Source organism: Sporobolomyces salmoneus (assembly GCF_050403485.1).
Source record: "Sporobolomyces salmoneus JCM6883 DNA, S_salmoneus_JCM6883_v1_ctg20, whole genome shotgun sequence".
In the NCBI taxonomy this organism is placed as follows: Eukaryota; Fungi; Basidiomycota; class Microbotryomycetes; order Sporidiobolales; family Sporidiobolaceae; genus Sporobolomyces; species Sporobolomyces salmoneus.
Window position 1 is genome coordinate 70907 of NW_027481143.1, and position 24602 is coordinate 95508.

The 24602-nt window shown below is 50.3% G+C and overlaps 9 protein-coding genes across 9 annotated transcripts; 6 read left to right on the forward strand and 3 right to left on the reverse strand.

The window, feature by feature from the left end:
• Window positions 1-896: 896 nt before the first annotated feature.
• On the forward strand, window positions 897-1532 carry JCM6883_006431 (uncharacterized protein; the record flags this gene model as incomplete). Its single annotated transcript, XM_076631810.1, has 1 exon — window positions 897-1532. The coding sequence occupies one exon, from the start codon at window positions 897-899 to the stop codon at window positions 1530-1532; it is 636 nt and encodes a 211-aa protein (XP_076488146.1).
• A 539-nt stretch (window positions 1533-2071) lies between these two features.
• On the forward strand, window positions 2072-3931 carry ADE12 (adenylosuccinate synthase; the record flags this gene model as incomplete). The annotated part of the gene is made up of 7 exons (XM_076631811.1): window positions 2072-2122; window positions 2200-2242; window positions 2422-2562; window positions 2645-2740; window positions 2801-3059; window positions 3127-3439; window positions 3503-3931. 7 exons carry the CDS (start codon window positions 2072-2074, stop codon window positions 3929-3931), a joined length of 1332 nt encoding a protein of 443 aa, XP_076488147.1.
• Window positions 3932-4170: 239 nt separating this feature from the next.
• RRP6 (exosome nuclease subunit RRP6) lies at window positions 4171-7440 on the reverse strand (the record flags this gene model as incomplete). The annotated part of the gene is made up of 6 exons (XM_076631812.1): window positions 4171-4860; window positions 4926-5904; window positions 5969-6059; window positions 6133-6232; window positions 6298-6402; window positions 6478-7440. The coding sequence occupies 6 exons, from the start codon at window positions 7438-7440 to the stop codon at window positions 4171-4173; spliced, it is 2928 nt and encodes a 975-aa protein (XP_076488148.1).
• Window positions 7441-7551: 111 nt separating this feature from the next.
• JCM6883_006434 (uncharacterized protein) lies at window positions 7552-8759 on the forward strand (the record flags this gene model as incomplete). The annotated part of the gene is made up of 2 exons (XM_076631813.1): window positions 7552-7826; window positions 7889-8759. 2 exons carry the CDS (start codon window positions 7552-7554, stop codon window positions 8757-8759), a joined length of 1146 nt encoding a protein of 381 aa, XP_076488149.1.
• A 283-nt stretch (window positions 8760-9042) lies between these two features.
• SPC19 (Spc19p) lies at window positions 9043-9803 on the reverse strand (the record flags this gene model as incomplete). The annotated part of the gene is made up of 3 exons (XM_076631814.1): window positions 9043-9231; window positions 9338-9562; window positions 9699-9803. 3 exons carry the CDS (start codon window positions 9801-9803, stop codon window positions 9043-9045), a joined length of 519 nt encoding a protein of 172 aa, XP_076488150.1.
• A 153-nt stretch (window positions 9804-9956) lies between these two features.
• On the forward strand, window positions 9957-12168 carry JCM6883_006436 (uncharacterized protein; the record flags this gene model as incomplete). The annotated part of the gene is made up of 4 exons (XM_076631815.1): window positions 9957-10883; window positions 10976-11319; window positions 11411-11648; window positions 11725-12168. 4 exons carry the CDS (start codon window positions 9957-9959, stop codon window positions 12166-12168), a joined length of 1953 nt encoding a protein of 650 aa, XP_076488151.1.
• A 476-nt stretch (window positions 12169-12644) lies between these two features.
• Window positions 12645-16044, reverse strand: JCM6883_006437 (CDC5/polo family serine/threonine-protein kinase; the record flags this gene model as incomplete). The annotated part of the gene is made up of 9 exons (XM_076631816.1): window positions 12645-12956; window positions 13054-13309; window positions 13387-14034; window positions 14113-14688; window positions 14754-14915; window positions 14986-15203; window positions 15269-15385; window positions 15454-15561; window positions 15628-16044. 9 exons carry the CDS (start codon window positions 16042-16044, stop codon window positions 12645-12647), a joined length of 2814 nt encoding a protein of 937 aa, XP_076488152.1.
• A 436-nt stretch (window positions 16045-16480) lies between these two features.
• JCM6883_006438 (uncharacterized protein) lies at window positions 16481-20393 on the forward strand (the record flags this gene model as incomplete). The annotated part of the gene is made up of 5 exons (XM_076631817.1): window positions 16481-17152; window positions 17274-19847; window positions 19911-20087; window positions 20158-20219; window positions 20285-20393. The coding sequence occupies 5 exons, from the start codon at window positions 16481-16483 to the stop codon at window positions 20391-20393; spliced, it is 3594 nt and encodes a 1197-aa protein (XP_076488153.1).
• Window positions 20394-20780: 387 nt separating this feature from the next.
• On the forward strand, window positions 20781-23192 carry NOC4 (ribosome biosynthesis protein NOC4; the record flags this gene model as incomplete). Its single annotated transcript, XM_076631818.1, has 7 exons — window positions 20781-21257; window positions 21323-21555; window positions 21625-22185; window positions 22249-22359; window positions 22425-22609; window positions 22669-22853; window positions 22926-23192. The coding sequence occupies 7 exons, from the start codon at window positions 20781-20783 to the stop codon at window positions 23190-23192; spliced, it is 2019 nt and encodes a 672-aa protein (XP_076488154.1).
• Window positions 23193-24602: the final 1410 nt, after the last annotated feature.

Consider the following 24602-nt stretch of genomic DNA (forward strand, 5'->3'; position numbering starts at 1 on the left):
CATCTTTCCAACTTTCACAAGCCTTTCCAGTATCCATACGACTGTTTGAAAACCTTCAAGCATACTCTTGAGACACCTCTCCGCCTGTCGACGGGCCTCTCCACTCTTCACACGGCTGCCAAACTAGTTTCATCTAGAACTTCGAATCTCGTATACTCTCTCCCTCTGCGCACTCGGAAGACTATCTAGTGAGGTTGTATCGGACAGTGTAGAGAATCCGAGAACGAATACCACCGCTATCGAGTGAGTCAGCCCCCTCCTCGTCGAAATCCCTTTCTGACTCAGGTAGAAGGGATGACCTGACGCTGTTGCGAGTTGTATCGTGCTATCACCAGCTAGAAAACCGATCCACTACCCCATGCCCCCTCAGCTACCCGTCGAACTCCTCCGCATCATCGTCGACAATTTCCGCCTTCCTCCCTTCTCGAGCCAATTGCGAACTAGGACACTCGAACGAGACATCCAATCGACGCTTTACTCTCTCTGCCTTACTAGCCGAACTCTTTCGGAAATCGCTCGACCTCTCCTATTCGGTTTCGTTCGGATCGTTAAGGACACCGCTGTTGAGACGCTTGCAAGCTTGATCGGAAACAACGGAGGCAGCAATCTGTTAACACTTGTACGCCAAATAGTGTATGAAGATTCTGCGGGGACCGACTCGGATCCGGACGAAGAAGAACTCGAAGAGGAACTCGTGGAAGTCTGGTTCGATAGGCTTTACTCTCTCGCGCACCAGATCGAGGAAGTCGTCGTTCATTCCGATTGTTACAGATTTCGGAACATTCCAGGATTCGGTGAGCTACTCTTGCATCCGGATCTGGGCGGATTTGCTGACACGAGCGATTTTAGGTCTAAAACGACTATTCCTGAACGGTGTTTACCTTCAGTCACAAACAATGTCCGCTTTTGCATTCCCCTCTCTCGAAGTCCTCGGTCTCTGCGACATTGCCTTCGGCACAATACCTCTCGCGCTTCCAACGTTCCCCTCTCTCCGTCACGTGATTCTCGATCGGCTCGAAGAGCACACCCTGGCTGTTCTCACCGGTCTCCTCGCATCCCTCGACTCGATCATCCTCAGGCCGGACCACTTTCTCGAGGCACGTTCGGCGATTGGTCCCGAATTCCCCGTCGACAAGGTCCTAGTCAATCTGCCATGGCAGTGGGGGAGCGACGAAGCTGAGGAGGAGTTCGTTGTGAACCTGCGTCTCCTCGCTCCCGACCTCCGTTCGACACATTCGGGCGCCTTACAGGAAATAGTGGACGATTACACTTCTCTCTTCGAAGAAGATGCTCAATTTTATCCTCGGCTCGAAACCATCTACCTTCCTCTTGTCGACTCGCTGGCCGGAAACCACGACCGTGAAGAGTCTCAGGCTGGCCTCGAACGGCTAGCATCTGCCTGCCGGAAACGCAAGGTCGAGGTCGTTTTTGAGGAGCAACACTGGGCCATCGATTGTGAATGTCAGGTCTCGGAGGACTTCATGAGAAGAATGACGAAGAAGAGGATCATGAGGGAGAATGGGGAAACCTGAAGGAAAGGTCTGAGCTACGTCGTTGTCAGGAGGGAACTGTTGAGAGTCACGAACTTTGTGTGCGAAACTTCTTTTGTTGTGTGTCCGAATTCAGACCCTGTTTTACTCGTGAATGTACTCTCGTTCTACTCGGCTCGAGAGTGACACAGGTGGCTATAGGGTCGAGTGACGAGTCCTCGCCTGACCGACTACGGCGAAGAGAGGGATTCCCGGATTTGCCTCCCAAGATTTGCCTTGAAATCTTCAAGTTCGACCTGTTTCGCCTTCGCACGCCCTTCGTCCTTTCTATCATTGTGATTCGAAACTGCCGCGCAGAGTCAATCCAGAACGCTGTGGGAGACTCTGAACACTGGCGCGGAGTTAACACGGAGATAGAAGTCTCAGTACAACTCCATCTCCAGAGTCCATAAGTCTGGAGACTACTCTAACTAGACAGCTTCTCTCGAACTAGCGTAAAACCGTAACATCGCAAAATTGAAATCGCTTGACTCTGGCGGAGGACAAGATACTCTTTCGTCCTCCTCGTCTTTCCCTCGGACATGACGGAGCCTGGCAAGGTCCAGGTAGTACTAGGGGCCCAGTGGGGGGATGTAAGCACACTCTCACTTCCTCTCGGTTGCTCTCCGTGTCGTAGCTGATCACGTTTCACCTTGATCAATTTAAACAGGAAGGCAAGTTTCTACCTCTCTCAATTCGATACGGAGCTAGCAGTATAGGGAGAATGTGGAAGATGGTTAGGTCATTGTGGCTCTGAGCTGGAGCGGTATCGCTGCTCTCGAGACGGGAACCTCGACCCCGGTTTTTTCCAGGACCTCCCTCTCTCCGTCAACAGCAACCCGATCTAGCTGGACGAACTCCTGAACTAACTCAGAACTGTACGCTCCGATAGGCAAGGGTAAACTTGTCGACATCCTCGCCGCTGAGGCCGACATTTGCGCTCGTTGCGCCGGAGGCAACAACGCGGGTCACACCATCGTCGCCAACGTCGACGGCAAGAAGACTAAATTCGATTTCCATTTGTTACCTTCTGGTCAGTTCATCTCTCTTCCAAAATTTGACTAGTTTTGGGTTTGTTGAAGTGAGCTGACATTTTGATTGAAAATGAAAATCAGGTTTGGTCAACCCTGAATGTGTAGCTTTCATCGGAAACGGTGTTGTAGTTCACATTCCTGCGTTCTTCCAAGAACTCGACAACCTCGTTGCCAAGGGTCAGTCACTGCTTCACTTTCGCTAAGGACCCGCGAGCTAACTTCGATTCGCATTTTCAGGTCTCAACTGCGACGGACGCTTGTTCGTTTCCGATCGAGCCCACCTCGTCTTCGATTTCCACCAGATCGTCGACGGACTCAAAGAGGCTGAACTTGGAGGTTCCTCGATCGGTACAACCAAGAAAGGAATCGGACCAGCTTACTCTTCGAAATCGAGTCGTTCCGGCTTGAGGGTACACCACTTGTTCGACGAGGAAGCGTTCGCGACCAAGTTCAGGAAACTCGTAGAAGGTCGATTCAAACGATATGGTCAATTCGAGTGAGTTCTTCCTCTCTCTCTCCAACGGTTTTTCCTTCAAGTGAACTGACCTCGTTTCTTATTTCAGATACGACACTGAAGGAGAGATCCAACGATACAAGGAGTTGGCTCGACGATTGAAACCTTTCGTCGTCGACGGTCCCTCGTTCATTCACAACGCTCTTTCTTCGAACAAACGAATCCTCGTCGAAGGTGCGAACGCCTTGATGCTCGATCTCGATTTCGGTACCTACCCTTTCGTCACCTCCTCGGCTACCGGTATCGGAGGAGTTTGTACCGGTCTTGGACTCCCACCTCGTTCGATTGGTGAAACCGTCGGCGTGATTAAAGCTTATACTACTCGAGTTGGAGCGGGTCCTTTCCCTACTGAGCAACTCAACGTGAGTTCACGCACTCCTCTCTCTCACTCTCTGACACTAGAGCTCACCCGCATGAATCGTTAGTCGATCGGAGAACACCTCCAAGAAGTAGGAGCCGAATTCGGAGTCACCACTGGTCGACGACGTCGTTGCGGATGGTTAGATCTCGTCGTCATGAAGTACTCAACTCTCATCAACGGATACACTTCTCTCAATTTGACGAAACTCGACGTTCTCGACGACCTCGAAACGATTCAAATCGGTACCGAATACTTCCTCGACGGTAAACCTCTCGAAGCCTTGTTCCCCGCCGATCTCGACACGTTGGCGAAATGTGAGGTTCAATACGTCGAGATGCCAGGATGGAAACAATCGATTCAGGACGTCAAGGAGTACAAGGATCTCCCCGAGAATTGCAAGAAGTATATCGAATATATCGAGAAATTCTTGGGAGTTCCGATTAAATGGATCGGTACCGGACCGGCTAGGGAATCGATGGTTACTAAAAAGTAGAAAGTTGTCGTCGGACGGAGTTTTCAGGGTTGTTTGGGTTTGCACTTAGAAGAAAGAAAGAAAGAAGAAATTTTATTCCTTTTCATCGTTATCCTCTCACGTGTGACGGATCACGGCAGTACGAGACCGAGAAGTTATGAGTGCGAGATGCGAAATGCGTTGCAGAACAAGACAAGAGAGAAAAAGATGTGAAACTGCAAAAAACTAGCAAAGCGGAGAGAAAAACGTTTCGTTGTTTTTTACTTTGCGAAAGTTTTCGACACGGCGGCCGATTTCGGCGCATTGTTAACCCTCATCGGTCTCTTGAACTCACTCGTATCGACCTTCAACTTCGGTCCCTTTCCACTACCCCCTTGCGCAGCCTTATCCTTTTTCTTTTGTTTCTTCTCCGCTTCTCTTCTTTCCAAACCCGTGAGGATTGAGGGCCCGGCATCGAGGATCGAGGTGGATTGACTGTAATCATGAGGAACGATCGGCGGTTCTTCCGAGGTTGAGAGGTTCTTTTTCTTCTTTTGTTTCTTCGCTTGGGGAGGTTGAGGAGGCGGAGAAACGGCGGCCGAAGAGGTGGATGCAGATGCAGAGGTCTCGGAGGGTTGAGTCGAGTCGGTGACGGTTCTTCGACGTTTCTTTGCTTGAGCGGCTTGACTTGAACGCGAAGGTTTGTCTTTGAGAGAACTGACGACGATCACTTCGGAATCTTTAGGTTCCGATGCCATAGCTTCGGTTGATTGAGTGGAATGGGACGTGGAACCGATCGCTTTGGGACCTTTCGAGGAGGAGGAGGAAGAATCGAAGGAGAGGAAGGAATCGTCGGGGAGAGGGAGAGGAACGGGCATGAGAGAAGGATCGACTGAAGTAGAAGGTTGAGGAGCAGTCGCGGCTGAGGATTCGGCGACGATGGGAGTAGGAATACTATGAGGTTGGAGAGACTGTAAAGGAGAAAGGACGTTAGTCTCTCGAGGCAGGAATGTGTCGAAACGTGAGCTTGACTCACTTTGGCTAATCCACCCCCGAGCACGAGCGATTCATGTACTTTCTGAACCGCTGCCAGTCTCTCCTCTAGCGAACTAGGTTTACGTTCAACTTGTTTCCCTTTTCCGTTACTCCTCTTCGGCTTCGTTGAGCTTGCTCCGAAGAAACTGCTTGACGGCGCGATCAAACTCGACGATTTCGATCCCGATCCTTCTCCTCCTTGTCGTGGTTGAGTCGTCGTTCCAAAGAAGCTCGAATTCGAAGTTGAAGCGACCGGCTTGACTTTATTTTCTTCTTCCCACAACCCCTTAACCGCTCTCACAACCGGTTCGAAACTCGGCACTCCGTTACTCAATGCCGCTAGTCCCTCTCCATCAACCTCCATCTCTTCGTCTCCTGCCGCGTTCATCGTCGTCCCTTGAACTTTCTCAATAGTCTCCTTGATCAATTCGACTAAATCCTCCTTCCTCTTCCTAACAATCTCACTAATCCCACCTCTCGTCCCTCCCAACACCCTCACAAGTTCGTTACTCCCTCCTCCTTGAGTGATTCTCTTGGCCTGTTCAACGACCTGTAAAACTCCTTGTAAACTCATCACGAACCTCGTTGATTCGTCCAATTCCCTAGCTACTCCTTCTCTCCATCTCATCAATTCCCTCAATACTTCGAGACGGAACTCTCCGGGACCCCAGGAAGTCTTGATCGGGAGAGTAGGGACGGATAAGGCGGTGGCGTAGGATTTCAATTGACCGGATTTCGAGAGAGGGATTAGGAACCCGGAATCGAAGTGTCCGGTGAGGTGGTCGTAGGGAGGGAGGGAGAAGACTGTCGAGGAGACGGAAGTCGAACGATGGAATACTTCAGAGAGAGGGGAAAGCTCCTCGGAGGAAGAAGAGGAGGAATGGGGTTTCGAGGAGAGGGCGAGTCGTAGATGGTCGTAGATCGTGAGGAGGTAGTGAGTGTCGGAACGGGCGTAGTGTAACATCTCTTTAGGTAGAGGTCTGCGTAACGCGAACTAGGTCAGTCGAGGAAAGTTCATAGAAGAAGGAGAGGGAAAGAAAATACCGAATTCGCCAATCTGCTAATTGGTAACGTTTATCCGGTTCGAAATCGGTATACATTTCCAACAATGAAGCCAAACTATGTTGATTGTAACCTGAATCCAATTGCGCACGATTATCAGTCACTCTTTTTCTGGAAGAGAGAGATTAGCAAGCGAGAGGATTCACCGAGAACGTGAGTTGCGTGGTAGGTATCGAACAGACCAACGATGTAAAGTCCGAAATCTCGTTGTAACCAAACGATATCCGAGTTCGCACCGTGAAGAACCTGTTCGAAAACGAGTAAGCGTCAACGCGGAGAATCGCAAGTTCGGATAGCTCGAGAGAACTGACCTTGATCCAAGTAGGATCTGTAAAGAACTCGTTCAACACTTCCAAAGAATCCCTAACTTCTGGATTGATCGCATCAATCACATAATCCTTTTTTCTCGTGCTCAACTGAGAAACATACCGACTCGTGAGTCAATCCTCTATCGACTTTTGACTGACTGAGAGAAATCGGGAAATGCTCACCTGAATCAAACAAGTGAAACCAGACCAACTCCTGAAATCATGATGTTCCAAATCGACCGCCAATTCCTTCAATCCTTCTTCTTCTTCCCCAATTTTCCTAATCTCCTCCACCATTCTCTCCAACGTCCCTTTATCCCCTACCCATTCGAACGGAGTCTTCTCAAACGAATCCTTCGGGATCGCCGCTGGAGGTTGTTTCGGTAAATCGAGTAAAGACTTCGAAGGAACGAGTTGTTCAAGTTCAGATTTGTAAGGATGAACGTAACGAGTATAACTAGGTGGAGTCGTATCCGTTACGATCGTAAATTTGCTCGTAGGCTCGTAAACTTCTGTTTGTAACCAATGAGCTTCTTCGTCCAAGGCGTTGAGTTTCGTAGAAAGGATAGGTTTCCACAAAGGGATTCCTTCGATTCCTTCCTCCTCCTCAAGCGTTTGCGGCTCAATCTTCGTCCTCGAAGTGAAAAGTAATTGTGGTTTAGGTAAACTCGAATCGTGTAGTAGTTTAGCCGGTAACCTTTCCAACTTTTGTTTCATCTTCTCCTTTTCTTGCATTTCCTCAAAACTCTTCGCTCCCTTCGCTCCTACTACTCCCCCTGTTCCCGATTTCTTATGTTTCCCAACGCCTAGATGTTTCTCAATCTGATCATCTGCATGTTCCAATAATTTCTCGACTCGTTCAATAATTGAATAATCCCCATCTCGAATCAAATCTCCATCCAATTCCACTCTCTTCTTCCCTCCTTCTGGGGTTCCCTCGGGTTGAGCCCAATCGAGAAGATTTTGAGCGAGTGAGAGGATTGAGGCTGATTGGGAATCGAGAGAACGAGCGAGGGAACGAGATAAAGTTCGTTCGAACGAGAGATCGGAGGGAGAGGGAAGTAGAGACGCAGTACGAGTTGGAGCGATCAGAGAGGATTGAAGCGTGTTCAGTATGGACTCGAGGTCGACTGAGGAGTCCGTCATTCTGATCGAGTCGGAGTGAATGGCAGGAAGAAGAGAGACATCCGCGAGTTTTCATCTCTCAACTCTCCTCTACTCCTTATCACCCACTTCAAGGGAGAGAGTGTGAAGGAAATGGGGTTCCTTCAACTCTTACTCCTCTCCTCCTTGATGTTCCTCTCGACTCTCCTCGCTTCCTTCGCTCCTATCTTCCTCGACCTCTCCCGAGCGAAACTCGATATAGTCTCGACATTCTCGAACGGTATCTTGATCGGTTCAGCTCTATCGATCGTCATACCCGAAGGAGTTGCGGCAGTATATGGATCAATACATTCAGGATCAAATCATGGAGAAGAGGAGGAAGTTTCAGGGTGGATTGGAATGGCTCTACTGGCTGGGTTTATCCTTATGTGAGTCTAGTATTCACTCTACTCTAGATCCGAAAACGAGCTGAGCGAGAGAGAGAGATTAGGTATTTCATCGATTCGATTTCCCATTCCTCTCATTCCCATTCCTCTCCCTCTTCCTCTCGAAGACCTCGTTCTTCACTCCGACACATGCCCTCTCACTTATCCGAACTCGAACCTCTTTCCCCTCCGAAAATCTCAACCGATAACAGCAACACGTCAAATCGAAGGGATTCGATTTCTTCTTCTTCTGAAGATTCTCCCTCAACTTCAGATTGGACGATCCCTATGGATCACAATTACTCTCCATCCTCTCATCATCGTTCCTCCCATTCCTCTTCAAACTCGTCCTTATCGACCCTAATCGGTCTATTACTCCATTCCCTCTCCGACGGTATTTCTCTCGGTGCTTCTTCCTCCCTCTCCCCTTCCCCCTCCTCCTCCTCAGCGCATGAATCGACTTCGTCTTCATTGTCGAGTATCATATTCCTAGCGATCATGCTCCATAAAGCACCTACCGCATTCGCTTTATCGAACCTACTCTTATCCCAAGCTTCGACTGGTTCGACATCCACAACGACAACGAGGAGGGGGTTCATCAAGAAATCCCTCGTTTTATTCTCGCTTTCCGCGCCTCTTGGAGCCCTCGGGACTTATTTATTGTTGAAGTTATTAGTGGAACAGGGACAAGGAGGGGAGGGACTCGAGTGGTATACGGGTTTGACGTTGGTTTTTTCGGGTGGTACTTTCTTGTTCGTCGCTACTTCACATGTAACGAATCAGGACCACGAAGAACACGTATCGGGCGAGGAAGAACTGGGAGATGGGATTGGGGAAAGAGAGGGAACAGTCGGGAAGAGAGGGAAATTGGGATTGGTTTTAATGGGGATGGTTACGCCGGGTGTGTTGGGTAGGTTAGTGGGACATGGTCATTAGGTATCTAATCATGGAGGCTCTCTGTTTCTGTCGCGTTATATTAGCTCATTCTTTGTAGACTCTTTCCCTCTCATTCTTGTTGAGCTCGTTTCTTTTTGCTGTTTTACGTTTTTGTTGTAACCAATACACCCTAGTTCTATTCAGTACACACTGCATACAGCCTAGAGATTACAACACTGTATTTGATAGACTGAGGCACAACACGACACAAGCCTAAAACCAGATCCCTCCCTCCCTACCGACAAAACGAAAAAAACATCCCTCGTCACTCGCTTGAATGAGTCTACGGTTTCCCCTTCCCTTTCGCCGCCAATCTTCTCTCCACCTCCCTCTCCAATTCCTCGACTTCCTCACTCAGTCTCTCCTTTCTCCGTTTCAGTTCGGCGAGTCTCCGTTCCGCTAATTCTACTTCTTCTTTCGTTCCTACTCTTCTCGGTAATTCCGGATTCAATAACTGCGTTCTCTTCTCAACCTGCACTTTGCACAATCCTCATCAGTCACCTGCTCCCTCGGGCTCATCCTCCAAAGCTCCAGCCTGCGGGCAACGAGACACCAAAAAACAAAAGGACAAAACGTACCCTCGCGCGTAGTGCTTTCTCCCTCTCTTTCAACCCCCCCAAAGCCCCCTCCGCTCGCTCAACCAACCCTTCAATCTGAGGCTCCATTTCCCTCTTGACTTGTTCCTGAGCTTGCCTGATTTCGGACGAAGGGAGGAGATCGTAGACGCGGTGGGACGAGAGGATCGAAGCTATTCTCGGGAGGTCCGGGGTTGCAGTAGAGAGAGTCTCTATTGAGGATTGAAGCTACTCGTTGAAATTGCGTCCGCGTTCGCGTTGGGAGGATGATGGGATAGGGAGGGAGAGATGGAGGAGGAGAGTTCAGTAAACAATCTTCGATTCCCCTCGAGGGAAGGGAGAAGCAAAAGGAGGACAGGCTTACGTGGAGAGAGGATTGGGCTAATTCTAATGAACAATGTTCGAGAGCTGTCCAGTGAGAAAGAGGGGGAGCGACGGGATACATCGAGGAACGGGCGAGTCGTGACATCTCTTGAACGCGCTCGGCTTGCGTGAGAGGGTGCGTTCTGTGGGAGTAGTTCGTGAGAGTCGGGTCCGAGAATCGAGTCGGATCAAGTGGAGAAGAGAGAGAGAAAAGTTCGCGCGAACTCTCTTTCATCAACGAACCACTTTCCGCTCACAGATGAGCTCGACAACTTTCCTCGAAGCTCTTCTGCGTCTCCCCGATGCACAGCTATCCCATTCCCTCGTCCTTCCCTCCGTCTATCCGGTCTTCCTCTCGCTTCTCTCCTCCTCTTCGAATTCTCCCGATCGTACCCTCCTCCATCTCCTCGTCTCCCGTCTCGCGCTGCTCAAACCCGGTCTAGACCTGAACCTCTTGATCCTCTATATCAAACATTTCTACGTCGACAACAAGGGAGTGGTCGAGAAAACGATAGATGACGCATTCACGAATTCTTTGAGTTTATCCCAATCTTTCACGAGGTTGGTTCCTCAAGCACTACTGCAAGAACTCGAATCCGCTAAAGAAGGGGATTGTGAAACGGTAGAGACGTTATTATTGTGTCAGTTGATCGGACATCGATACTTTACTTCCTCTTCGCTCTCTCTCGAAACGATTCAATCGATCCTCACTTCCCTCGATCGACTCTACACGAACCTTGATGACGGTCAAGAAGAAGAAACAGAGCCGAAGCACGATCAACTGCGACTCCTCATCCTCTCCGTCTCTCAATCCCTCTTGACCCTTCCTTCTCTCTCACTCGATCAACTCGACTCACTCCTTCCTTTCGCTCTCAGTATCTCCTTCAATGGACCCCTCATCAATCACACTGAACGCTACTTGGGTATCTCTGGAACTTTGGGGGAAAGGGTTCAGGGACAAGTTGGGAGAATCGCGAGAAGTGTGAAAGATTCGATTGGGAAACTCAAGAAACTAGACAACAGCAGCAGCGAGGACGCTAGTAGTGAGGTCGAATGGGTTGAAAGAGTGAGGAGGAAGGCGAGATTGGGAGGAAATGCAGAGAAGAGAGTGGATGAAACGAGTTTGAGGACTGGCGAGAAAGAGAATGAGAATGGGGATCATTACGAAGAAGCTCAACTCGTCTCGGTGCGTCTCCTTTTCTTCCGCTTCGAGAATTTATGCCCCGAGATGGTAGCTAACGCCAACTGCTTCGATGGACAACGACGAACGATTTCTAGACGATTTCTTCAATTCAAGAATTATTCCCCCATCTCTCTACCTCTTTCCTTCGACTCGCTCTCGATCATCCAACGATCAAGCAACAACCTCTTTCTCAAGCTAGTGAGAAATTGATTGGAAGCTTGCTCGAAAACAATTTACCGAAAGGATTAGAGATGGCTTTATCGAAGGAAGCGAACGGATCTTCTGAACCTCAAGCTCAATCTCAAGCGCAGGAGGTACCTCGAGTGGAGAAAGTCCAGGAGAAGGAGACGAAGAAAGTGGAAAGGAGCAACATTTTCGATGAAGATAAGAATTTCTCTCAAGGGAAACTCCTCATTCCAGGTCGACAATCTCGTTCCACGTTCGTCCATGTCCTTCTTTCCTCTCTGTCTCTCTTATCCCCGCTTCCTGACACTGACGGATCCGGGACAACCGTTCGTTTTCGTTTTCAGTCCGAGAGAGATTTCATTAGATCAAAGACTCAAGGAATCCATCATCGCCTTAGCCGAAGCTCCCTCATCCGACGAAGACGGAGAAGGAGGAGAAGACGGTGACGCGTTCTTAGAGGATGAAGAGAATGGTGCGGCTTGTGGAGGCGTCAAAGTTGGGATTCGAGATAACGGTGATGAAGATGACGAGGATTCACCCGGTAGTGTGCCTGCTTCGGGTACTCAAACTCCTGCTCAGAACGTACGTTATCATCCCATCTTCTCTTCCCCCTTCCCGCGTCGTGCTAGCGCTAACTAACCCTCTTTCGTTCGTCCAGCTGTTTACGCCTTCAACCCTCCTCCTCCTCTCCCGCCTCTATCTTTCCTCCCCTCAATCTTTCTCCTCCACTTCCCTCGTTCGTCGTACCGACAAGGTCCGTATCAAACTCCGCGCCGAAACTGGATTGGACGATTCCCAAATTGAAGGGTGGAGGAGTCAATTAGAAAGGGGAGGGGAGAGGGAAATCGAGAGAATGAGGGAGAGGATCATGGATATTGACGTGAGGGGGAATCGGCCCTCTGCTTCTTCGGACGGGGACGGGTCTGGAAGTGCTGGACGAGGTGGAGCTTCGAGGGGAAGAGGAGGATCTGGACCCCCAAGAGGTAGAGGAACGGGCAGAGGTCGGGGAGGAGCTGGGAAAGGAGATGGAGGGAGAGCGCAACATGATAGGAGGAAGAGAGGGAATGATAGGAAAATGGCGAAAATGGGCGCGGCTCTCTAATATGTAATCGTCGCTTGTCTTCTGCTTACTCGTGCAAAAGCACTTGCCCGGCTCACTCAATTACTTGAGACATAAGCAAGAGCGAGAAGAGACAGGGAGAGAGAGAAGTAAATCGCCTTGATTCACAGTGAGATTACGATTACGAGAGAAAAAGATGCTAAGAAAGAATTTACTTTGAGAAAGCTGTTGCTCTGTGAACGAGAACGAGAGGAGGAGGTCGTAAGATGTGATAAGAACGAACGATAGAAGAAGAAAGGAAAGAAAGTAAGAAAAAACGAGGGAAAACGGGGGGGGTATCTTGAGGGAGGAAGGAAGAAAAACGAAAGACGAAGTGACGAAGGATGTGAATAAGACAGGGTAGAGTGAAATGCGAAGAAGAGAAACGATGGGGATAGAACGAGAGTGACAGAAAATCGAAGTAATTGAGGCGGAGGCGAGAAAATGGACTGAGGAAATCGAAAACGACGAGTTGCTAGCTAATTCCCACCTTCCTCCTTGACACCCTGATTCTCCTTCGTCGCCCCTTGTTGTTGCGTCGCTCTCCTTTGACTCAATGTCCTCAACACATCTCTACAATACTCCACTTTCCCGACCAAATATCTCACCCTCTCCAATTTCGCCACTTCTCCCGCACTCGCTACAGTAGAGGAGGAGTAATGACCTAATTGAGCGGCGAGATGGAACAGTTGAGAAAGGGAATAGGTCGAGAGAGTGAAGGATGGGTCGATGAAGGTGAGAGTTTGACCGGAATTCGTAATGATTAATTTCGTGTGATCGTAGAAATTGAACTACACACAACGATTCGGGGTTAGTCACGAGTCTCGAAGAGAGAGAGAGAGCGAGAGAGAGAGAGCGAGAGAGAGAGAGAGAGAGTGGTCAACTTACTTGTAATAGATCATTCGACATTTTGAACACGATCGCATTCTTCATTCGATAATATTTCACCAAAAACTCCATATTCTTCTTCCTCTCGACGTCCTCGAACGTCCAACTGACGTCCCTCCTGAGGGTCTTTGCCATGTAATCTTCGAAGTAACGGAGGAGGTAGGCTTTTCGATCTAGTTCGGGAGGGATTAGGGTTAGGTTGTGGTGTTTACGAGTGTAGAGGTTCGATTTTCGTTGGGAAATGTAATCGAAATGTCTACAACCAACTCAACGAATCAGAATCGCACGAAAAAAACGAGAGAGAAGAGAAAGGAGAAGTGAAAAAAAACTGACTCTTTATCGGGACTGAGAACCATCGTTGTCGAATCATTGAAATACAATCCAGCCGTTCCATCCGTCAAACTATAAGCCGTTCCATACTTGTGCGTATAATCGACCCAACTCGTAATGAACACCTTTGGAGGTTCAACCGATTCCTTCTCCTCCTCGAGGAGGAGAGGCGGTAACTGAGAAGCGCTAGTAACCGAGAGGTACGAATCGAATGAACGATAGATCGATTCGTAGAGAGTTCGGGATGGGGGAGTCGTCGTCGTTTTCGAAGAGATGGTTGAGGACGAAGAAGAAGGAGCACCGGCGAGATCTAGTTGAGCTTGAGCGGCGGCCCTTCGATGACGTGAACGAGGAGTTCCTGGATCCGTCGTCATCGAGCTCGCAGCAATATTCGTCGATGATGTTGCTGCTGTCGTAGGAGGGGTGATTGAGCGAGAACGAGGAACTGAAGAAGAGGTTGAAGAAGTTCGTTGGAAAGTGGGTTGTTGAGGAGGGACTCCTTGAGAAGATGAAGAAGATGCCGACACGATCCCGTTCGATGATGCAGAAGCCGCGGCGAGACGTCGTTGCAGAGTTTGTTCGGTCGAGTTTTGTCGTCGAGGATGTTGATTCGATGCTGAAGGTGAAACCATGAGAGGTTTACGAGCCGATCTGGATGACACGTAGAGAGAAAACCATTGTCAGTGATCTGTCCTCTCTGAGAGAGAGAAGAAAGTTTCGAGAGCGCACCGTAGAAGTTCAGAGATTGGACTCTCAGGAGCCGTCGCTGCCATAACTTCTTTCTCAACCCTCCCTTTCGCTTCCCTCTCTTCCGCGGTTCCTCCTCTAACTCTAACCATTCTCCTTCTCCTCTCCCTCTCCTTCTCCTCCTCTCCGATCTCTACCGATCCTTCCCTCGAACCCGTCGCACTCGAAGAAGTAGTAGGTCGTTCCTCGACCGCTTCCGCAACCGCCTCCAACGCCGATTGAACCGGAGCTCTAACTCCCCCTGCAGCTTCTTCCCTCGAATCAACAACGATTTCAACGATCCCAGCGTTTCGTTTCACGGTTTCGAAATTCTCTCGAGCTTGTCGTTTCGTCATGTATCGCCATTCTTCGATACAACTTCTCGCTCCTTCTGAATCGGCACAACGAGGCGAGATTCGAGACGGAAAAGGACCGGTCACGAGGAATGGATGAGCGAGGATTTCGGAGAGGGTAGGCCGTTCGGAAGGGATGGGACGGAGAATCCAGGTGATGAGGTCTTCGGCTTCCGGGGATAAGGGGATCTCTTTCGGGAACTCGTAGACGTTGTCTCGGATTTTACTACTCGATCACAAGTGACTGTCAGCTCACGGGGAAGGAAAGAGAAGAAGGGAAATGAAACTGACCGGTAAATGTTTTTAACGTCTTTAGTTTGGAAAGGAGGTTTACCGATCAAAAGAGTGTATAGAATGACTCCGATACTCCAAATATCAACTTCGAACGAATGACCTCCTTTCGTATCGAACAAGATTTCCGGTGCGATATAATTCGGAGTTCCACAGATCGTTCTGTCGACGACGATCGCTACTTCAGCATAGCCCCTGTTTATGAAATGCTGATGAAGAGACTGTGACTGACTTTTTACGTTCCCCAGGGAATTTGACCAATGCAGCTAAACCGAAATCTCCAACTCTCAAATCCATTCGATCGTCCAACATCAAGTTCCCTAGCTTGAGATCTCGATGGATGACAGAGTTGCCATGCATGTAATCACATGCTCCGACTAGTTGAGTAAGGTAGTATCGTGCTTCAGGTTCAGAGTACCGTCTCCTTCTTCGTAAGAGGTCGAGGAGTGACTAAACTCGAGAAATTGCCATGTCAGAAGAAGAGGGGAAGGAGGAGCGAAAGGGGGAGGGCTTACACCTTGACCACATAGTTCAAGTTGCATGTAAACGTTTCCTTCGTCTTCGAAACAGTGTTCAAACGCGATGATATTCGGATGATCCATCGATTGATGAATTTTAATTTCCGCAAACAACTACACGATCTCCATTCTCAGTCTTCCTGTGATTCTGGATGACTAGCAGAGCAGAAGAGATGGCGTACCTTTGCTTTCGTTTTAGTAGACTTGAGTTGCTGTTTATCAATCACTTTGAGCGCTTTCGTCGTCACTCCATCCGGTTCCGTACACAAATACACGCGTGCGAAACCTCCCTATCACACCGCAAATAACCATCAGCTCACACAGCACGCCCTAGAAAGGAGGAAGGGCGAGCTGACCTCTCCCAAAAGTTGACCTCTTTGTAACCATTCGTGATCCCTCCGAATCTGTTCCGGAGGTGAACCCCATTGTTCAGTCAATTTAGATCTATCCTTCTTCTTCTCTTCCTTCTTCTCCACTACTACCGCTTGAGGTGGTTGCTGCTGTTCCTCGACGGGCGAGATGGGTTGTTGTTGTTGTTTCGCCAAAGAGTTGATTGATCGTTTCTCGATTCCTCCTCCCGCAACCGTAACGAGAGGGTCTCTCATAGTCTGAGGAGCTTGGATTGTTTGTAATGGACGTGTAGAGGATGCTGAACGAGCGACAGTGGGTCGTGTGCTAAACGCGGAAGAGGAAGAGGAAGCAGACCGAACTGGACCGCGAGACGAGGAGGAGGACGCGGCCGTAGAGGTCGGGTGAGATGAGGCGGCTAGCATCTCTCTTGCCTGTATGGAGGCCTCTTGAACGGCTGTCGGTGGTCGAGTGATGGGGAAGAGAGAGGAAAAGGAATCGCGGACTTGGAAATTTGTTGAGTGACCGTCGACCTCTCCTTTTCCGGTACACTTACTCGAAGCCGCTTTACAATACTTACAGGACTGAACTAAAGGTCTGAGCGCTCTCAAGACCCAGGCGGAACAAGTCGAAAAATACCCATCGAGCGAATCCGAATCCGACGCAGCAGGTTCCCTCTTCTCTCTTCCTTTCTACCACTCTATCCTACTCAGCCCGACGCTACACATCCTTCACAACCAGACACGCTCGATAGAAGCGACTCTTACCCGTTCTCTCGAACTTCAACTTTACTGCGTCATTGTCTTCTCACACCTCTCACGCCTCTCTCCCTCAGTCACTTCCCATCAGATGGACACCTGAATGACTACACCACCCACATCAAACTCAATACCCCCGGTCGTCTCTCATTCCGGTCCCGCCTGGACTCGAAACCCAAAATCGTCTCCCAAGAAACAGCACAAGTCTCGAACAACTGGCACTCCTTACGCTCAAGCTACCGGTGCCGCTTCCTCTACTTCATCGATCTCGTTGTTGAATCCTCAAGCGAGTACTTCGTCCCTTAGTTTACCTCAACAGAACGAAGCGCCTTATTTGACGCATAAACAACGGTATCATGGACAATTGACTCTCGTTGCACCGGATAATTTGGGCGCGAGGAGACAGGCGGGTACGGTAGATGCTCCGGAAACGAGGGTTGATGCGAGAGGCGGGTTTGGAGTGACCGGGATGATGCGGGAGGAGAATGAGAATCGAGAACAAGGGGAAGCAGAAGGAGAGGCAGGAGATGAGGATGAGGAGACGACGAGGAAGATTAGGAAGAAAGTAAAGAAGAAGAAGAAGAAAGAGGAGGAACAATTGAGACAGAGACAGATTATGGCTGCGGTGAGCAACGCTGGGAGAACTCCGAGTCCGAACTCAAACGCTCCTCGACAAACACAACAGAGCTCAGCAACAACGGCAGGGACGGTTGGAGCCCAACCTGGTGGACCGAATGAGATGGCGAGGTCGGCGAGTGGACAAGCGATGTTAGCGGTACCGTCGAATGGGAGAACTCAACCGAGAGAAAGGAGAAGTCGGTCGAGGAATCGAGCAACGACGGATGAAGCACGGTCTACAGGTGAGCTGACCATTACTCGGATGCTCTATTGACAAGTCTGACGCTCCTTTGCCAGCTCAATCAACGCAATCTCGACTAACGGCTCAAGCTCCGCCAACTTCGACTCCCTCAAATGCAAGTGCTCCTTCACGGCGCACTCGACCCTCTCGCCCAATTCCCAATCCATCATCCACTTCCTCTCAGCCTCCTACCTCACATCGACGCTCCCTGTCTCCGAGTTACATGCCCCCTCCCTCGCTCGACGATTCTTCCCTCGATAATCAAATCTCTCTCGGACTCGTCGACCCGAGTCTCCTCTTATCTCCTCCTCCTCCCGCCTACGATCCCCCTCCGCCTTCAATCTCGACTCTACCGACTGAACCTCCTCCTCCAATATCGGTACCTTCTGCGAATCCGACTCCTCGTCAACCGGTTTCAGCATCCTCGACGGTCGATTCGGAGGAAGACGAAGAAGAGGAAGAGGATGATGATAGTCCACCGGATCCGCTCGTATTGGCATGGGAAGATGATCGTCTAACAGGTCTTTACAGTCTCGACGAACGAATTGCTCGAGACCTCGAACGTCGCAGAGCAGCGGACGAAGCTCTCCTCTCTGTCTCCGGTGAGGGGACTCCCTCAAGTGTCATCGACGAGGAGGAGGAAGTAGAAGTGGAGGAAGTACCGGGACAAGGGGAAGACGATTTGAACGAGATTCGACAAGCTGAGGCCTCGAGAGATAGTCGGAGATTATCGAGGGCTTTGTCGAGACACGCGAGTAGGAGGTATGGAGCGGGGAGTAGGAGGAGTACGATGTTGATGAGTTCGAGCACTGGAGGACTCAGCGCGTTGAGGGAAAATCGGCCGGTGGAAGAATCGACGGAAACTTCACGATCTCAGGGCCCTTCTCCTGCGCCTTCTCCGTCCGCGGAACAGACACTACCCTCATCATCACTGCCGACCGTTGTTGAACCGCAAACTACTCCTACTACGATTTCGCTACCTCGCTCACCCCGGTTCGAGCAAGATTCGAATTCTCTCACGATCGCCGAAGAAACGACAAGTTCAATACCTCCACCCCTCATGTCACCAGCAGAATCTTCGGCAATCGCAGCGGAGTTCCCTTCCCCTTCTCCATCTCAAGGTTCTCCGTCACTTTCAAATTCTCCTTATATATCGGAAACTGAGGACGATCGACCAGACGTACCGGTACCGCCGACGAAACCTACTGGCGACGATCCTCGGAGCGAAGAAAGTGAGGAGGAGGAAGAGGAAGAGGAAGATGAGACCGAGGAACAAGCTCTCGCGAGAAAAGTGACGAGAAGTGGACGAGGTTTGGCGGCTTTGGCGGCGGAAAGAAGGTTACGGATGGAGAGAGAAGAGAAAGAACGTGAGGAGAGAGGGTTAGATACCCCGGTTGTCGAGGAGGAGGAGGAACCAGAAGAAGCAGTGCAGGGCGAAACATCAAAGAGGGAGGAACAAGTTGAATCGACTGTCTCTCCACAGCCGACTACGGAGCAACCGACCGTCAGCTCACCCTCGACTTCGTCTCGACTCGATAATCCTCGGACAATGCGAAGAGAACCAAGTCTTCCCGATTTCGAACTCTCGTTCAGTCAACCTTCGTCCCGTTCCTCGCTTCCTCGTCCGGCTCCACCTCCCCAACTCGTCCCATTAGAGCCAGAATCGACTCCTATCCTGACACAATCTCCGGCAGTTGTCGCCGCTTCATCATCTCGGTCGATTCCTCCTCCAGTCCCAGCTCGAAGATCGATCGCAAGGCGGAGTCTGCAAGATCAAATCCCTTCAACTGCGACAACTTCGACGTTGGAACGGGAATCGAGTGGACGAAGAGTCCCGCCGCCTCCTCCGCCATCTCGAGAAGTCGGTCATCGCAACTCGGTTCGATCGATCGTCGCAGCTCTGAACGAAGCGACACCTCCTTCCTCCCCTCGACGACGAGTCCCTTCACCTTCGAGCAGGTCAATACCGGTCTCGACGGTACGTAATCGACCCGTATCAATCGATTCCGTTTCAATCAATTCAGCTTCGACTTGTCCCCCTTCTTCGAGTCTGACCGGTCCTCGTCCTGTACCTCCGTCGAGAGTCATCCCTTCTCTCGCTCCGAGAGATCCCGTCAACCACTCGCCTTCCTTGTCTTCCTCATTACCGGCCTCTTTTGAGCGACCTACGAATTCTTCGGCACCTCGTCGACCTCGACCACTTCCCGTTCCTCCTGCTCCTCTCTCGCAAGACCGGATAGACGCATTCACCGCCCTCCGAGCTGTTCAAGGTAACCTCTCTCCGATTCACGACTCACCCTCTCTCCCGAATGTGAATCTATCCTCCTCCGTTTCGACTCCTTCGACTTCAGCCGCAGTTCGAGTCCGACCAACCCTTCAACCTCGAAGATCAACATCCTCGAGCTCTTCATCCGTCGAGAATCCGGGTCCTCCTCTACCGCGTCGACCTCCCGCTCAACAACCTGAACCGGAACAACTCAGTGCTTACACGGATCTCGACTTGTTGTTGGCTCGTCTCGAAGGGGATGCTGCGAGTTCAAGAGAAGCTGAAGCTACCTCGACTGAAGGGGGAACAGCGGGAGAAGGAGGAGAAAGTGGTCGGAATTACGATGTGAGATTCGCTCTTCTTCCTTCCTCGTCTCCATGCAGTCGCTGATCAGGTCTTCGCGGGTAGGACCTCTTGACGCTAGGAGAATTGATGGGGAACGTAGCCCCCGCTGGAGCTAGTGCTGAAGAAATCGCGGAACATCTCACTGTCGCGAGAGTCGAACTCGAGAGGAGAAGGATCGATAAGCGAGGGAAGGTGAAGACTAAACTGAGTGTCGTGGGAGTGAGATGCGTTGATTGTTCGGTGAGTCACTCAACGTCAACATATACTGCGAAGAAAGAGCAGACTAATGTTTCAATTGAGAGATCCACAGATTTGTATGTCGAGGTTCAAAGTGGACGATTTCGCTGTCGTGCTCTCGAACTGTCTACACATGTGAGCTTTACCTCTCTCCGCCGCTGACCACACAATGACTGACTCGCTGCTTGCTATTGATAAAGCTTCCACGAGAAATGTATTCGAACTTGGTTCCATCGCTCTCGACAATGTCCCGTCTGTCGAGCTCAAGTCTTTCCTCCTCGGCCTCTCGTCGATCTCACAGCTCCCTAGGTCATCTCAACGTCCCATCTCTCTCAGAAAGCCAAGGTCCCGCCGCTCTCTCCGTCGCATTTTCACTTGCCATTCTTTCCTCTCGCGAGAACCATCTCACCTCTTGCTTCTTGTTCTTCCTTCCTCCTTTGTCACTGTCATTTGCATATCCTCTGTCTTCTCTCTCTAGCTATAACCGCTGTATCCTTAGCTGTTATATCCCCTTTTTCTTTTTCGCAACATCATTTTTGTTTTCTTTCGACTCTTCGGAAACGTACCGTCGGATACAGTGAGACTCTTGCGACAACCTGTCACGCACACTAGACTGCGAAAGTTTGATCAACTTGTCGAAAACTTTCAAAGTCGAAACTTTTTCGATTTCATTCAACTCACCTTCAACCCTTCACGATGGCAATCAAATCCCTCGGTGGGAAGCAAGCAAAGCCCAAGCAACCCGTAGCGACCACAAGCAAACCCGAATCGACCTTGACCAAGATCTCTCACCTCGCTGCTTCCCTTCCTCCTTCCGCTCCTTCTTCCGCCTCCCTCAACCCTTCAGCCGATTTGATCGACCTCTACACACATCTACAGTTAGTTCTCCCGGAATCTACGAGTCCGAAAGAGCTAGAAAGGAACAGACAGGAAGTTCATACGGCTCTTCATACTTTGAAGGCTGTTTTTGAATCTCTCATCAACGCTGGGAGGTTACATGGAGTGTTCAAAGGAGCAAAGAGGAACAAGGTAGAGGGAGAAATCGATAGTAAGGCCCAGTCGAAGGAGGAGGCGATTGTTGAAAAAGTAAAGAATTGGTTGAAGGAGAGATGGCAAGAGTACCTAGCACAGACGGCAAAGGTAGCAGGAGCGCATTGGGACACTACAGTCAGAGTGAGCTCACACCGCCGTCCTTCTCTCACGATTGAAAAAGCTCATCGTTTTACTTTTCGTTTCAGCTTTCGGCTCTCAACGCTCTCATGTCGCTCATTCGCACCGAATCACTCTTCCTCACTTCCCTACACCATTCGAAACAAGCTCAATTCGCTCGCGCATCGTTCGAATACGTTGTGAAAGCTCTCCTTCTCCCTCCTGCGAATGATGGGATCCTTCAGCCTGATCTCGCCGAAGAATGGAAGAAATGGTGGGATAGGAACGACGATGTTCGGTACTATTTCCTCAACAAAGGAGCGTGAGTCGATTCTTGCCGTACCTGCACAAGTACCGAAGAATCGAGTCGCTAAATTTGACGGATTTTCAGGGAACTCCTATCTACCTACGTCAAATCCACCTCGAACCCTTCTCCACCGCGACTACCCCCTCACCTGATCCCGAACGCAATTACTGTCCTCGAATCTCTCACGACGATGCCTACTTCCCAATCCGAATTGAACGATTTCTTCTGTTCGACTCCCGTCATTCGCAAAGCCGACAAAATCACCTCGAAGAAACGTAAAGCAGTCGACGAACGACCACACGATGGTTCGACCGGAATCTTCGACTCTTCCGAATCCGAATCAGAGTCTGAACCTGAACTCATCCAACAACTCAATTCCCAACAACGCAAGAAACATCTCCCTACCCTTCTCTCGCTCGTCGCTCACCGTCGAGCGTTCCAAGACTATTGCCTCGCGATCCTCGCCCTCCCGATTCGCGAAGAAGACAGTAAACGATTGTTGATCATGCTTCATCGACAAATTCTCCCTCATATGACGGAACCTCGAAGGTTGATGGATTGGTTAGTCGATTGTGCGGATCGTGGAGGAACGATCGCGATTCTCGCTTTGAACGGTCTTTTCACTCTCATGCAGAAACATGGTCTGTGAGTAGACTCCGATTCGCTTCAATTGTAGTCGATAGGCTAATCTGTTTGGTCTTCTCACAGCGAGTACCCCGACTTTTACAACAAGCTCTACTCGCTCCTCGATCGATCTGTGCTCCATGTCCGATACCGACCTCGGTTCTTCCGTCTTCTCGACATTTTCCTTTCCTCCTCGTATGTACCTTCTTCTTACCATCTTCTAGAGAGCGATCCTGATCTCTCTCCTACTTCCTCGACAGTCACATTCCCTCTGCTCTCGTAGCTTCGTTCATCAAGCGATTAGCTCGTCTAGCGCTTTCCGCTTCTCCCGCCGCGATCGTTTCCGTCGTTCCCCTCGTTTACAACTTGCTCAAGAAGCATCCGAGTCTCATGGTCATGATCCATCGTCCTCTCTCCGAAGATGCCGAGCAGGAACAGTTCGACGGTAAGCTCAACCCATTTCTCCTGAATCGACTCGAGCTGAGCGAAGTTATCCGTTCGCAGATCCTTTCGACCCTCTCGAATCTTCGCCAACCGAAACGAACGCAATTGATTCATCACTCTGGGAACTCGCCGCTCTACGGAATCATTACCTCGCGAGTGTCTCCGGCCTAGCACAAGTTTTCGGAGAAGTCATGAACAAGCAAAACTACACGATGGAAGATTTCCTCGATCATTCCTACGGAACTGTCAGTCTCCCCTTCCATCTCTCCTCTTCCCGTTCGCAGCAGTGAGTTGACGACGATGATGCGAATGAGTAGATGCTCGAAACGGAATTCTCCCGGAAAATCACGAATCGACCACCTGCACTCGCCCCAGTTCCAGAGAGACAACCCATCGGAGATTCGTTCTTCCCTCTCGCGGATGGTTCGATGGATCATATCAAACCGAAGAAGAAGAAGAATCTGGAAGAGATCGAACCGTTGTTTACGGAAGATGGGGAGAAGATCGAGAAGAAGAATGCAGAGGAGGAAGAGGAAGAAGAGTTGGAACCGGTCGATATCGTTTCGAGGTTGTGGTCGTTCTAGACTTGTCTGTAACGACTTCGCGATTCATTTCGCTAAGGAACTTTGTCCGACTCGAGGACGATTAAATGCGCGGGTTTCGTCTAGAGTTACCTCGTTCGCCCTCCTTACGTCAGTACGCAGGGCTATTACAGCACGAACGGGAGACGGACGCTTCAGAGATCGATGAGGGCGGACTCGAGCGAGACTTGAGCAGTTTCCGAGTCAGAATCTCGTTTCCAAAACTGGTCACTCTCGTCTGTCGCCTCGTCCCGGAGCGGAGCCGTCAACCTTAAAGCGTGATGCACCGTCTCTTCCGACGGAGGACGACTCAGAGCTGAAGCCGAGCATGACTGAGAGAAACGAAGACGCTCGCAAAGAACGATTTGAGCTCGAGAACACTCGATTGTCAGGGTTTCCGAAATCAAATCCTCCTCCCCTTACCGAATCGCGTTGAAGTACACTGGTGCGCCTAGAGCCTGAGGGAGAGTCTCGCACAGGGGAGCAAGATGCGGGAAGTCACAACGATTGTTGATAGTACATATATTGCATTTGGTGCAGCGTTGTCATGGAAGCACGATTAACTCAGTCGTCTGCCTCCGTAACTCAATTGGAAGAGTGCCAGACTTTTACGAATAGTCGAAATCTGGACGTTGCGGGTTCGAGCCCCGCCGGAGGCTTCACAACGGGATCATCTTTTGCCGTTGTCAAGGCCCGTCCTTTTAGCTGGTATCTTTTTGCCTCTCTTTCGCAACGCGAGCGCTCGCAGCACTTCCGTCCCTTTCGAACCCTGAACCGGTATGAATCTTGTCGTCGGTTTCTCTCGATTGCTCGACCTGAAAGACCTTGCTCCCGTCACATCAGAGCAAGTCTCGAGAGTACTTCCAGCATAAGCTCCAGCCTGAGCTGCAGAATAGGTGTACTGCTCGAGTTTCATTTGGTCCGTGCCTCCAATTTTGCCATGGATGGAGAGGGTCTGCTCTCCTGGACAGAGTCCCAGTGCAAGCAGTGGTCGTGCGGCAGAGAAGGTACGTCACTGAAAGCCGGATGATCCACCGTCGTCTACGGTGAGCAGCTCACGAGTTCTCCCTACTTTGTTTCAGTCGCTGCTTCCATCTGCTCAGGGATGTTCAATTAGCTTAGACTCGTCTACACAGCAGACACACAAGCGTCGTCGAACACGATCCAGGCTAATCTTGGGGGAGTGTGAAGGTAAGGAGAGAGACAAAGCGCAGGGAGAGGGAACTCTGAGCAAACCTAATCCGATTCCCTTCTCTCGCCGTCAGCTTCACGAACGTACGAGATTAAAATGATTGGTCAGGGCAATCAAGCCAGGGTTGCGAGTCGGGTTGTAAAGAGGAAACAAAAGCAGTCCTTCGTGCGTGCCGAGTCACTCATCGTCTTCCCGTTCGACTCTGAGATCGCTCGAAATCG